Here is a 12152-nt window from a genome sequence, read left to right on the forward strand (position 1 = left end):
GGACTCCTCGTACGGCTGGGGTACCTATAAATAGGACGCTCAGAACCCTGGAAGGGCCTGTACCAGGTTATTGTTTGTGGGAACAAATAGGAAATTGGCTATGCCTTTGTTGCTGCTCCTGAGCATCAATTTAGTGGACGAAGAGCTCTGCAATACGGTCTTCTTCAAGCTGGACACCCTGTTACTGGTTTGAATAGGCCCGACGCTCTTCCTTCAGCCGACATCGGGCTTCAAGGCACTTGGCCCCGCCCCCTGGGGCCGCGCATGCGCGGAGCATCCGTGTGCCTAGCAACGGCAGCAGAGCGCGGAGGATGGTGAGTGAGTGCCATTTCGCTCTCTGCGCCGGTGCTGTCCGTCGGCCCACTCTTTCGTAATGCCGTCTTTACTCTTCTTTTCCAGGCGAAAGCGACCACCATTAAAGAGGCTCTGGCCAAATGGGTAAGTAACAGACGGATTCCTGCTCCTCCCGCCACCAGTTACTGATCTTCCTTACACCCCTGACCACACGACCGGCATCATCGTCGACCACCCGCATTCCCCTAACCGTGCCTGCCCTCCGTACCCATCACCTCTCTCCTCCAGTCCCTGACCATCGCACACATCACTCTTGACCCATCGCCCCACCACTTGAGGTCCATCCCTGTCTCCCAATGCACACGTCACTCATGACCCCCCACCCTTGTCCCCGTACCGAAGCTGAGTGCCAACCCCCTACATTCACTTCTTATTTTATCCCCTCCCCCATGGATTCCCATACCTCCATTCATCATAATATCTGCTTCTGTGATCCTGTTCCTCACCCTGTGAACTCCAACACACCTCATCCCTCTCTCTCTCTTTCCAGCATCTAATTCCTTTGCCTTCGGAGTCCAACAACTTATCTACCTCTCACCTGTTGACCCCTCAATCTGTCCCTCACCTTTTGACGCCACTAACCCCTGTCCCTTGTCCCATGGAGCCCAAAACGTCATCCTCTTCTGTTTCTCTGCTCCAGCACTCTGTTTCAACACCATATCCCTCAACTCAACTACCCTACCATCCCTTGTTGACCCCTACACACCCTGCCCCTCAGCCCATGGACCCCAACAACTCCTGTCGCTAATCTCATCTATCCCTGTGCCCCCTGTCTCTTGTGCAGTCCACTCGAATGCCCCCATCCATTACCTAATCAACCACAGCATCCTCTGCCCAATGCCCTAGCCCTGAGCTCTTTGATTGATACATCCTTCCTCTCTCTTTTTGTTCTAGTCCCTAAATCTGTTAATGAATGAGGTTAGGTTTCTGGAATTGTTGCCACTATAACATGTTGTGGATAGGCTTTCAATGCGTAGTGCTTCTGTCTTCACCACGAAACTCACAGTGTCATGGGAGCAGCACAGGTTGAATGGACTAATCAATGTTCTGAAATGGTGTGAGTTGGAGCAAATAATCCTAAAGAAGAAATGGAATGCTGCACATAATCATCTAAATACCTGTTCCTGTCTATTTTGTTTTAAAACATTGCTGCCCTCAAAAGTATTTGTAATTACATACAGATACACACTTTTAAGCAAAGTCCAGATCACTGAGTGCTTCTTCAAAAGCTAGCTGTTTATATCTGCCACTCTGAGCCTCAGCTTTAATCCCTCTCAAGTTAGGAAGCTGGACACATTTCCAGACTCTTCCTTCTCCGAAACCACTGTCCTTTTGCTGGGAAATGCATTAGGCTCAGATGCACATACCTGACTTTAATGAGTGAAATCTGAGAAGATAATTCAATTAAACTTGTAGCCCAATATGAAATGGTAGCTGTTGTCAAAAATTAACCTTGTTCACTAGTACTGTATCCTAAGTTTATAAATACAGCTCCCATGCCCATCTATACTGGGCACAATTTTTGTATTTGCATGACAGATTTGTGTACTATAAGCATTACATTCCAGCTGTGCCTACCAGTGTTTTACCCATGTGATGGACCTGTGGTACCCAGTAAACCTGAGCATTCCTCCCCATCTACTGGCTTTCTCTGGGCACATCACTGTTAAATTTTACCAGAACTGGGATTGAGAATTGCAAGGTAGGAAATTAGCATTTTGGATACTTTTGGATTCATTTTTATGTTTGCTGGCAGTCTTTACTCAATTTTCACCTAAATTAAATGTTCCTTCAATCTTCCTTATTCCAAAGAAAATAATCCCAGACTAAAAGGCCTCTTCAGGTAACCATGATTTTCCAGGACTGGCAAGATCCTTGCACATCTCCTCTGTATTCTAGTGCTGTCATATTTGTTTTGTGCTGTGGTGGCAAGAACTGTGTGCAGTACTCTGACTATAGCCTGTCTCTTTTTTTATGCAGTTATAACATAAACCTACTGAATTCAGCCAATATCTCAAATGCCTTTTTAACAACGTTATCTTCTGGTCCCGTACTTTCAAGAATTAATGAGCATTAAAGATTAGCTTTATTTTCACATGTTCATTGAAACATACTGTGAACTGCATTGTTAGTGTCAAACGATAATGACTTATTTTGTATTCTGCTGCCATCTTTACCACCCAAGCATATTACCTTGCATTTCTCTGGAATGGATTCCATCTGTCATTTTTTTGTATCCTTTTAATCAAGCCAGTGATAACTTTCTAAGGTGTAAAACTTTCTTCAAAGTCAACTTTATAGTCCTATTCACTATATGTATGCATACGTGCAATGAAAAACACTTATGACAACATTAGATAAGCAGCATTCATAAGAAAAACACAAGTTAAACATGTACACAACTTTTTAAAATCTGGGTTTTTTTTTCTTGTAGAAGTTCATTTTGGTGCGAAGTAATCAGACTGGTCATAGTGGTGCCAAACTCTAGTTTGAGAACCAGATGCTGGAAGAGAAATAGCTATAGTCGAATGTGGTGGTGTGGGACTTCAGGCTTCTGGAGACCACAGTGCATATTTTAGTATAAACATCTTAATTTTTGCCAATTATATAAATACAGATATGTTTCCAGGATCAAATACAGATATACTTCTAGGTAATAGGGGGTGTGGGTTGAACTCTGCAATCCCACTGCGTTTTTATTTCTTGTATTTATAATGATAGAGGAGGACATTCAGCTTATCAGATCAATGACAGCTCCCAGGGAGTAAGCCTATTTCCCCTTCCTTGTTTCTATATATCCCTGTATCTTATTCTTATTCATAAATGTCCATCAAATCCCATTGAGGTTTTGATGGGAGGAGGCTGAGTAGAGAAGAGGAAATGGGTGAGGTTGGGTAAATCATTAAAGCTTTACTATTTAGAATGAGTTAGTTGAGATGTCAAGTTAAGGTAGCGGTGAGCTCCTGCAGAATGTGGGAGATTGGGGAAGCTTCTAGCATCTTGAGGACTACACCTGTGGGGAGTGCGCCCAGGTACAGATCCTGACTGACTACATTAAGGAACTGCAACTGAATTTGGACATAGTTCATTCAGGATACTGAATGTGTCATAGACTAATATGGTCACACCTGGGGTGCAGGCTGTAGATAATTGGGTGACCACCTGGAGAGGCAAGAGGAAGAGACAGACAGTGTAGGATCCCCCTCCCCAGTGGTCATTCCCATCAATAACAAGTATATTCCTTTGGATACTGCTGTGGGTGTGGTTGGGTAAATAATATTGACAGGCCATCCATTGTGTGAAAGGTTTGGACAGAGTGGAATTTGTGAATGATGTCCAAGGAAGCTTCCTTATCCAGTATACCGAAGGAACTTCTAGAGAGTACAATGCTGGGACGACTCCTGGAGAATGTGGTAGGACAAGTGGATGTGTGTGTCGGCAAGCACCTTGGGTCCTGTGACCATAATTCTATTAGTTTTAAAATAGTTATGAAGGGGGATATGGCCAGTTTACAGGTAAAGGTTTTGAACTGAGGAGGAGCAGATTTTGGTGCCTAAAGTGAATCTTAGAGGTTGATTTCCAGGGAAAGGAGTGTCTGCCAAGTGGGCAGACTCTAAGAGTGTGATTTCAAGTGTTGAGGGCCTGCAAGTTCCTGTAAATGTGAATGGCAAAGCTGATAGGTTTTGGGAACCCTGATTATTGAGAGAGATTGAGACTCTGGCTAAGAATAAGTGGAAGGCATACACAACCCATAAGCAATTGGGATCTAGTGAATCCTTTGATGACTTGTAGGAGTGCACTTCAGAGAAAAATTCAGAGGATATGAGATATATCTGGCAGGCAAGGTGAAGCCGTCTGTGTGGGACCAAAGGAAATAGTTGATATTTTTAATGAATGTTTCTCTTCAGTATTTACTGTGGAGAAAACTGAAAGTTAAAGAAATAAGTGGTGTTGTCTTGGACCATATAGAAATTAGCAGGGAGGAGGTACTGGAGGCCTGAAAGTGCATGGAAGTGGATAAATCTCTAGAGATGACCTAGTGCATTTTTGGACTTGCAATTGTGGGCAGGTGGAGTTCCAGAGGACTGGAGATTATAAAGGGTAGCAGAATGAACTAGGAAGCCACAGGCCAGAGAGTCATGACATCAATAGTGGGTAAATTTCTGATGACAGGGTGTGAGAGGGGACAGTCAGCATGGCTTTGTGTGTGAGAAATTGTGTCTATAAATCTTTTGGAATTCTTTGAAGGAGGAACCAGAGAGCAAGTAAAGGTAGGACAGTGGATATTGTCTGTAAGGACTTTAGAAAGTCTTTTGAGAAGGTCCCTCATGGAAGTCTAATCTGGAAGGTTAGATTGTATGAGATCCAGGGAGGGATAGTGGATTTGATTCATAATTGGCTTAGTGGTAGGAAGCAGAGGGTAATGGTTGAGAGTTGTTTGTCAGACTGGAGGTCTGTATCTTGTGGTGTGGTACAGAGGTTGGAGCTGGGACCTTTGTTTCTAATTTATATAAATGATTTTGATGTGAGTGTACAAGGCACGGTTAGTAAGTTGCAAATGTAAAGTACCAGTAAAGTAAAAAGTACCAGTAAAAATGTAAAGTAAGTAGACAACATAGAAGGTTATGAAAAATTACAGCAGATTTCAGTCAGCTGGGTATGAGATCTGTTGGTTGGCAAATGGCTTTCAATCCAGATAAGTGTGAGAGATTAGTCCAGGGTACGACTTATTCAGTGAATTGCAGGACCCTGAGGTATGTTATGGCACAGAAAGACTTCATCAGTTAGGGCACTGATTATAGGAGTTGGGAAGTTATGTTGCAGTTTAGTAAGATGTTGGTAAGGCCCTACGTAGAGTATTATGTCCAGTTTTATACAGTTTCTATAAATATGTTATTGGAAGGATGTCATTAAATCAGAAAGAGTTTATTAGCTTGTTCCCTGATTTAGAGGCTTGAGTTAAAAGGGTAGATTGTGTAGACTGGGACTTTATTCCCTGGAACTTAGGAGAGGTGCTAGAAACAAGAGGGTATAGATTTAATGCTGAATCCAGTTAATTAACTTATTTATTCCTGCCCACCAGCTGCATCGCCTAGCGACCCACCTATTTAACCCTAGCCATATCACAGGACAAGTTACAATGACCAATTAATCTACTGACCAGTACGTCTTTGGAATCTGGGAGGAAACCAGAGCACCTGGAGGAAACAAATGCCTCATGGGAAGGACATACAAACTTCTTCCAGATGACATCAGAACTGAACTCTGAACTCTGCCCTGAGATGTACTAATGTTGCGCTAACTGCTACGCTACCGTCACACCCTCTTTAAACCATGTTATTAAGTTCACTGATGACACAACATTATCAGCAACAATGATGAAACACCATACAGGGAGGAGGTAGAGCAACTAGTGGACAGGTGTAAACACAACACATGAGTCTCAAAGTGGACAAGACTAAAAACATGATTGTGAATTTCATGAAGGTATTGGCTGACCACACCCTCTTGCACATCAGTGGCTTCTCTGTGGAGAGTGTGCATATTACTGACAGCTCACCTGGTCCCTCAATACTACTACTTTAGCCAAGAGAGCACAGCGGCATTTCCACTTCCTGAGGATACTGAGGCAAGCAAATCCCCATCCCCTCCATTCTCTCCACATTTTATCAGAGCACCATCAAGAGCATTCTTATCAGCTGCATTACAGCCTGGTATGCAAATTGCAATGCATCAGATTGCAAGACCCTGCCATGCATAGTGAGGACTGCTGAAAACATCATTGGGGTCTATCTCTTCCTTCCCCCACCACCCCATTCAGGATATACTGTATATCAGAAATGCTGCATATACAGTATCTCCAGCATTGTCAAAAACGCTTTTCATCTTTCCCACAATCTCCTAGACCTCCTGCCAGCAAGCAGAAGGTATCGCAGCATAAGAACCAGAACTGCCAGGCTGTGTAACAGCTTCTTCCCCCAGGCTGGTAGATTTCTTAATACCCTGCTGCCTCCCAGCACACGTGTACACCCCATCTGAATGCCCTGCTGCCTCCCCAACTCCCTCACTCCCCTACTCACAGATGCACACTCATCCTGCACTTTTCATCTTTTATTGCTGATTTTGATGTATTGAAATTGCTTGTTTTATTATCATAAATAATATTTTAAATTAGTGTAGTGTATTGGTTAGCACAACGCTTTACAGTACAAACAACCTGGGTTGAATTCCCACTGCCGCCTCTAAGCGGTTTGTATGTTCTCCCCATGACCATGTGAGTTTCCTTCGGATGGTCAGGTTTCCTCCCACAGTCCAAAAGTGTACCAGTTGGTAGGTTAATTGGTCATTGTAACTTGTCCCGTGATTAGGCTAGCATTAAATTGGGGGAATTGCTGGGCGGCGTGGTTTAAAGGGCCGGATTTGCCTACTCCGAACTGTATCTCAATTTAAAAAAAAATAATAGTGCCAGTAACATTACACTGTCTTATGTCAACATGCACTTCATCAACCTGCCTATCTTTATGCAATGCCACTTGGACTTGTGCTAATATTATTTTGTGACTGCATCTGCTGGATTGTAACTATATGTGCTGTATGTCACTATACATGTAATGTGCTGAGGGAATTTGAGCAGCTAGGGACTAAATTAAAAACCAGGACCAAAAAGGTGGTAATCCCTGGTTTACTACATGCAAATTAGAGTTCAATGCGTGACTCAAGGATTGGTGTGGGAGAAGTGGATTTAATTTGTGAGAGATTGGTACCTGTATTGGGGAAGGAGGGAGCTGTACCAATGGGACGGACTCCACCTGAACTGTGATGGGATCTGGCTCCTAGCGAATCACAAACCTATGGCTGTGGATAGGGCTTTAAACTAAATTGTAGGGAGGTAGGTTCAACAGATTGGGGAAGTATAGATAAAGTCAAAAAAGAGAAGTATGGATAATGTTAAAGTAAAAGCAAAAGACAAAAAGAGAAAAGTAAGAGTGGTGAAGAAAAGTCAAGTGCAAAAGAGTAAAAGATTACACGATTTTAAAAGCACAGTGAGTATAAGGGCAATTTATTTGAATGCCCATAGTATTCGAAAGAAGGTCAGTGAACTTGTGACACAAATCAGTACAAATGGGTATGATTTAGTGGCCATTACAGAGACGTGGTTGCAGGGTGGAGAGGATTGAGAATATCCAAGGATATCAAGTAATACAGAAGGATAGGCAGGAAGGTAAGGGAGGTGGCATAGCGCTCTTAATTAAAGATGAGATCAGGGCAATAGAGACGATATAAGATCTAAAGAGCAGAATGTCAAATCCATTTGGGTAGAGATTAGGAATAGTAAAGGGAAAAAATTCACTGGTGGGAGTTGTCTGTCGGCCACTGAATAATGACATGGCACAGGCAATAAACAGAGAAATATCTGAGGCATGTAAGAATGGAACAGCAGTTATCATGGGGGACTTCAACTTGCACGTAGATTGGGTGAATCAAGTTGGTTGAGGCATTCTTGAGGAAGACTTCATAGAATGCATCGTGATGTCTTTCTTGAGCTTAGATCTGGTCCTGTGCAATGAGACAGGTAAAATTAGTGATCTTGTAGTTAAGGATCCTCTTGGAAAGAGTGAGCACAGTATGAATGAGTTTCTCATACAAATGCAGGGTACAATAATTCAACCTGAAGCAAGTCTATTATGCCTAAATAATGGAGACTACAATGGGACGAGGGAGGATTTGGCTAGTGTAGACTGGGAACAGGCTATATGGTGGAATGATCGAGAAACAGTGCAAGACTTTCGAAGAGATTTTTCACAGTGCTCAACAAAAGTATATTCCAGTTAAAAGCGAAGACAGTAAGGGTGGGGAGCGCCAGCCTTGGATGACTAAGGAAATAAAAGAAGGCATCAAAGTTGCCAAGAGTAGTGGGAAACTGGAAAATTGGGAACATTTTAAAAAGCAACAAAGAACCACTAGGCGAGCAATAAAGAAAGGGAAGACATTATGAAAATAAACTAGCACAAAATACGAAAATAGATAGTAAAAATGTTTATGATTATATAAAGCGGAAAAGGTATAAAGTAAACATGGGTCCCTTGGAGGATGAGAAGAGGGAATTGATATTGGGTAATGAGGAAATAGCAGAGGCTTTGAATGACCATTTTGTGTCAGGTCTTCACGATGGAAGACACATCTAACATGCCAGAGAGAGATGTTATGGATGCGATGGGAGGTGAGGACCTGGATACAGTAGCTATCACTGAAGAGGTAGTGCTGAGCAAACTTGTGGGCCTGAAGATAGAGAAATCCGCTGGTTCTGATGGCATGCATCACAGGGTACTGAAAGAAATGGCAGAAGTTATAGTAGAGGCTTTGGTGATAATTTACCAAACTTCTCTGGATTCTGGGCAGGTCCTGGCAGATTGAAAGATAGCAAATGTCACACCGCTATTCAAAAAAGGATATAGGCAAAAGCAGGTAACTATAGACCAGTTAGTTTAACATCTCTAGTTGAGAAAATACTTGAACCTATCATTAAAGAAGAAATAATGAGGCAGGCATCTGGAAAGAAATGGATCCATCAGGCAGACACAGCATTGATTCAACAAAGGCAACTCCTGTTTGACAAACTTACTGGAGTTCTTTGAGGATATAACAAGCACAGTGGATAGAGGGGAACAGATGAAAGTTATTTACTTGGATTTCCAGAAGAAATTTGATAAAAGGCTTATCCATAAGATAAGGATATATAGAGCTGGGGGTGATGTATTAGCATGGATAGAGGATTGGTTAACTAATAGAAAGCAAAGAGTCAGGATACAAGGTGTTTCTCTGGTTGGCAATCAGTGGTGAGTGGTGTGCCACAGGAGTCGGTGCTGGGCCTGCAACTGTTCATGATATACATTAACGATCCAGAAGAGGAGACCAAGTGTAGTATATCTAAGTTTGCTGATGATACTAAACTGAGTGAAAAAGCAAATTGTGCAGAAGGTACGGAGAGTCTGCAGAGAGATGTAGATAGGTTAAGTGAGTGGGCAAGAGTCTGACACATGGAGTACAATGTTGGAAATGCGAGGTCATTTACTTTGGAAGGAAAAATGGAAGGGCAGATTATTATTTAAATAGTAAAAGATTGCAGCATGCTGCTGTGCAGAGGGACTTGGGAGTGCTTGTGCATTAATCACAAAAGGTTAGTTTGCAGGTGCATCAGGCTAACAAGAAGGCAAATGGACGGTTGGCCTTCATTGCTAGAGGGATTGAATTTAAGAGCAGGGAGCATATGCTGCAACTGTACAGGGTACTGGTGAGGCCACACCTGGAGTACTAAGTGCAGTTCTGGTCTCCTTACTTGAGGAAGGATATACTGGCTTTGGAGGCAGTGCAGAGGAGGTTCACCAGGTTGATTCCAGAGATGAAGGGGTTAGACAATGAGGAAAGATTGAGTCGCCTGGGAGTGTACTCACTGGAATTCAGAAGAAATGAGAGGAAATCTTAATAGAAACATAAAATTGTGAAATGTATAGATACGATAGAGGTAGGACAATTGTTTCCACTGATAGGTGAGACTAGAACTAGGGAACATAGCATTAAGATTCAGGGGAGCAGATTTAGGACAGATGAGGAAGAACTGGTTTTCCCAGATAGTGGTGAATCTGTGGAATTCTCTACCCAATGAAGCAGTGGAGGCTACCTCAGTAAATATATTTAAGTCAAGGATGGACAGATTTTTGCATAGTCGGAGAATTGAGGGTAATGGGGAAAAGGCAAGTAGGTGGAGATGAGTCCATGGTCAAATCAGCCATGATCTTATTGAATGGTGGAGCACGCTTGTTGGGCCAGATGGCCTGCTCCTGCTCCTATTTCTTATGCTCATATGTGGAATGATGTGTCGGTTAGCTGTATACATGTGCATGGTTGAATGACAATAAACTTGAGCTTAAGATCAGAGACGAGAGATTTAAATAGGACATTGAGGTAGCTTTTTCATGCAAAGGGTGCTGCTATTTAGAATGTGCTGTCAGAGGTAGGCATATTAGCTACATTTAAAAGCTATCTATGGATAGGAGATGCTTAGAGGGCTGTTGGCCAAACGAAGGCAGATCGACTAATTCACAAGGCAACAGGGCATGTATGAGTTCAATGGAAGGGCCTGTTTCCATGCTGGATGACTAATTTATTCTAAGTGGTAATTTACTGTGGTTAATTAATCCACTTCACATACTAGGGATGTGAGAGGAAACTGGAGAAGGCCAAGGGTCAAGAAATTTGCAAAATGTGCCCATCCAAGATTAGGATCAAACCCAAGTCCCTCAAGATGTGAAACAGTAGCAATAATTGTCACACCATTGTGATGCCCACATCACTTCAGTTCATGTTGATCCTTTGCTTTCTGCAGCTGAGACATAGAACACAGTACAGAACAAGTCTTTCAGCCCATGATGTCTGTACTGACCATGATGCCATTTTAAATGTGTTCTATCTGCCTGCACATGTCATACATCTCTCCCTCTGACTGATTTGCAGTGTACATACACTGTGTCTGCAATAGCTTTCCCAATCTTCCATTTGTGTGCCATTTCAATTTCCCTTTACATTTTCACACTGACCTGTCAGTTTTGTTTCTCACTGCCAGGGTGGAATCCCAATGAAAACTAAAGGAATACCACATTCCATTCTGACTGGGTAATCTACAAGATTGATTTTTTTCCCATTTTAGATAACAACCCCAACCCCTCCCATGCACTCTTTCTTCCAATCCTTCTGCAGTCCCTCTATTTTTGTCTGTTTTCCCATACTCCTCCCCGCCCCCTTCCCCTCCCAATTCTATCCACCATTATTTCACTCACTGGCTTTCTGCTGCTCCCCCATTTGGTCCTGGTTCCCTCTGCCTTTCACCTCTCTCCTAATAGCCCCCATTATCACCTCCTTGCTTATCAAATTCCAGAACGGGTGGCTCTTTGTGTATCACACTCGAGAGCTGCCTCTACTTTCATTCTTCCCTTCCTACTTCTAGCTCAGCCTGCCTCCATATATGTCTCCAAACTCCAGTTCTACCCTTTCCCAAATTGGCTTAGTCTGTTCATTTTCTTCAACACCCCCTTCTCTCCTAAGCCTACCAATCATCTCATTGCTTCCCCTGCAGAACCTCTTATTTTCTGCTAATGAAATTCTGTTCTTTCTCCTCTTGTTCATTTTCTTTCCACTTATGTCTGTGACTCTCTAATACTCTCAAAAACAGAAGGGGGTGTTGAAGAAAGTGGCTGGAGTGTGATACGCAGACAAAGAGCCACTCGTTCTGCCGTTAGTAAAAGCTCATTTCAGTGGGTCTATTGGCAAGAACTGGACCAAGAATAGGAGCTGTTCTGATTGGCTAAGAGCTTTACAGAGACACATTTATTTGACTACTTGTGAAATATACCAACCAATAAAAGGCTTTAGTTGAGCTGTCATTTTAAGAGTGGCCCTATGTGTGTGTGGTAAGTAAAGAGCCTTGGGCATGAGGAGGCGGAACAGTGGCCCAGGAAAGGTTGTTTAGATTTTCTTTACTGGTTTTATAGCAGTGGCATGGACTTGCAGGATGTGAAAGATCAGGGAGTCTTCAAGTGTCCCTGCGCCCATAATATTACAGGAACGTTATTAGCACAGACAGAAGGTTGGCCAACCTGCAGGAAACAAAGAGTGAGAATAAAGGGGGTCTTTTCTCGTTGTTGGCCGGTGCTTAATGTTGTTCCACAGGAGTCAGTTTTGGGATCACTTATTTTCATGTTACATGTCAATAATCCAGATGACCATAAGAGACTATAAGATGC

The 12152-nt window shown here is 42.8% G+C and overlaps 1 protein-coding gene across 1 annotated transcript in view; it reads left to right on the forward strand.

Moving 5' to 3' along the window:
- The first annotated feature begins 272 nt into the window (after positions 1-272).
- dnal1 (dynein, axonemal, light chain 1) overlaps positions 273-12152 on the forward strand; it is a 91952-nt gene continuing 80072 nt past the window's right edge. The window contains exons 1-2 of the mRNA XM_073040453.1: positions 273-314; positions 400-438. Of these exons, the coding sequence (XP_072896554.1) occupies positions 312-314; positions 400-438 (42 nt within the window). The 5' untranslated portion in view covers positions 273-311. The remainder of the gene's footprint in view (positions 315-399; positions 439-12152) is intronic.

The sequence above is a fragment of the Hemitrygon akajei genome, chromosome 3 (assembly GCF_048418815.1).
Source record: "Hemitrygon akajei chromosome 3, sHemAka1.3, whole genome shotgun sequence".
In the NCBI taxonomy this organism is placed as follows: Eukaryota; Metazoa; Chordata; class Chondrichthyes; order Myliobatiformes; family Dasyatidae; genus Hemitrygon; species Hemitrygon akajei.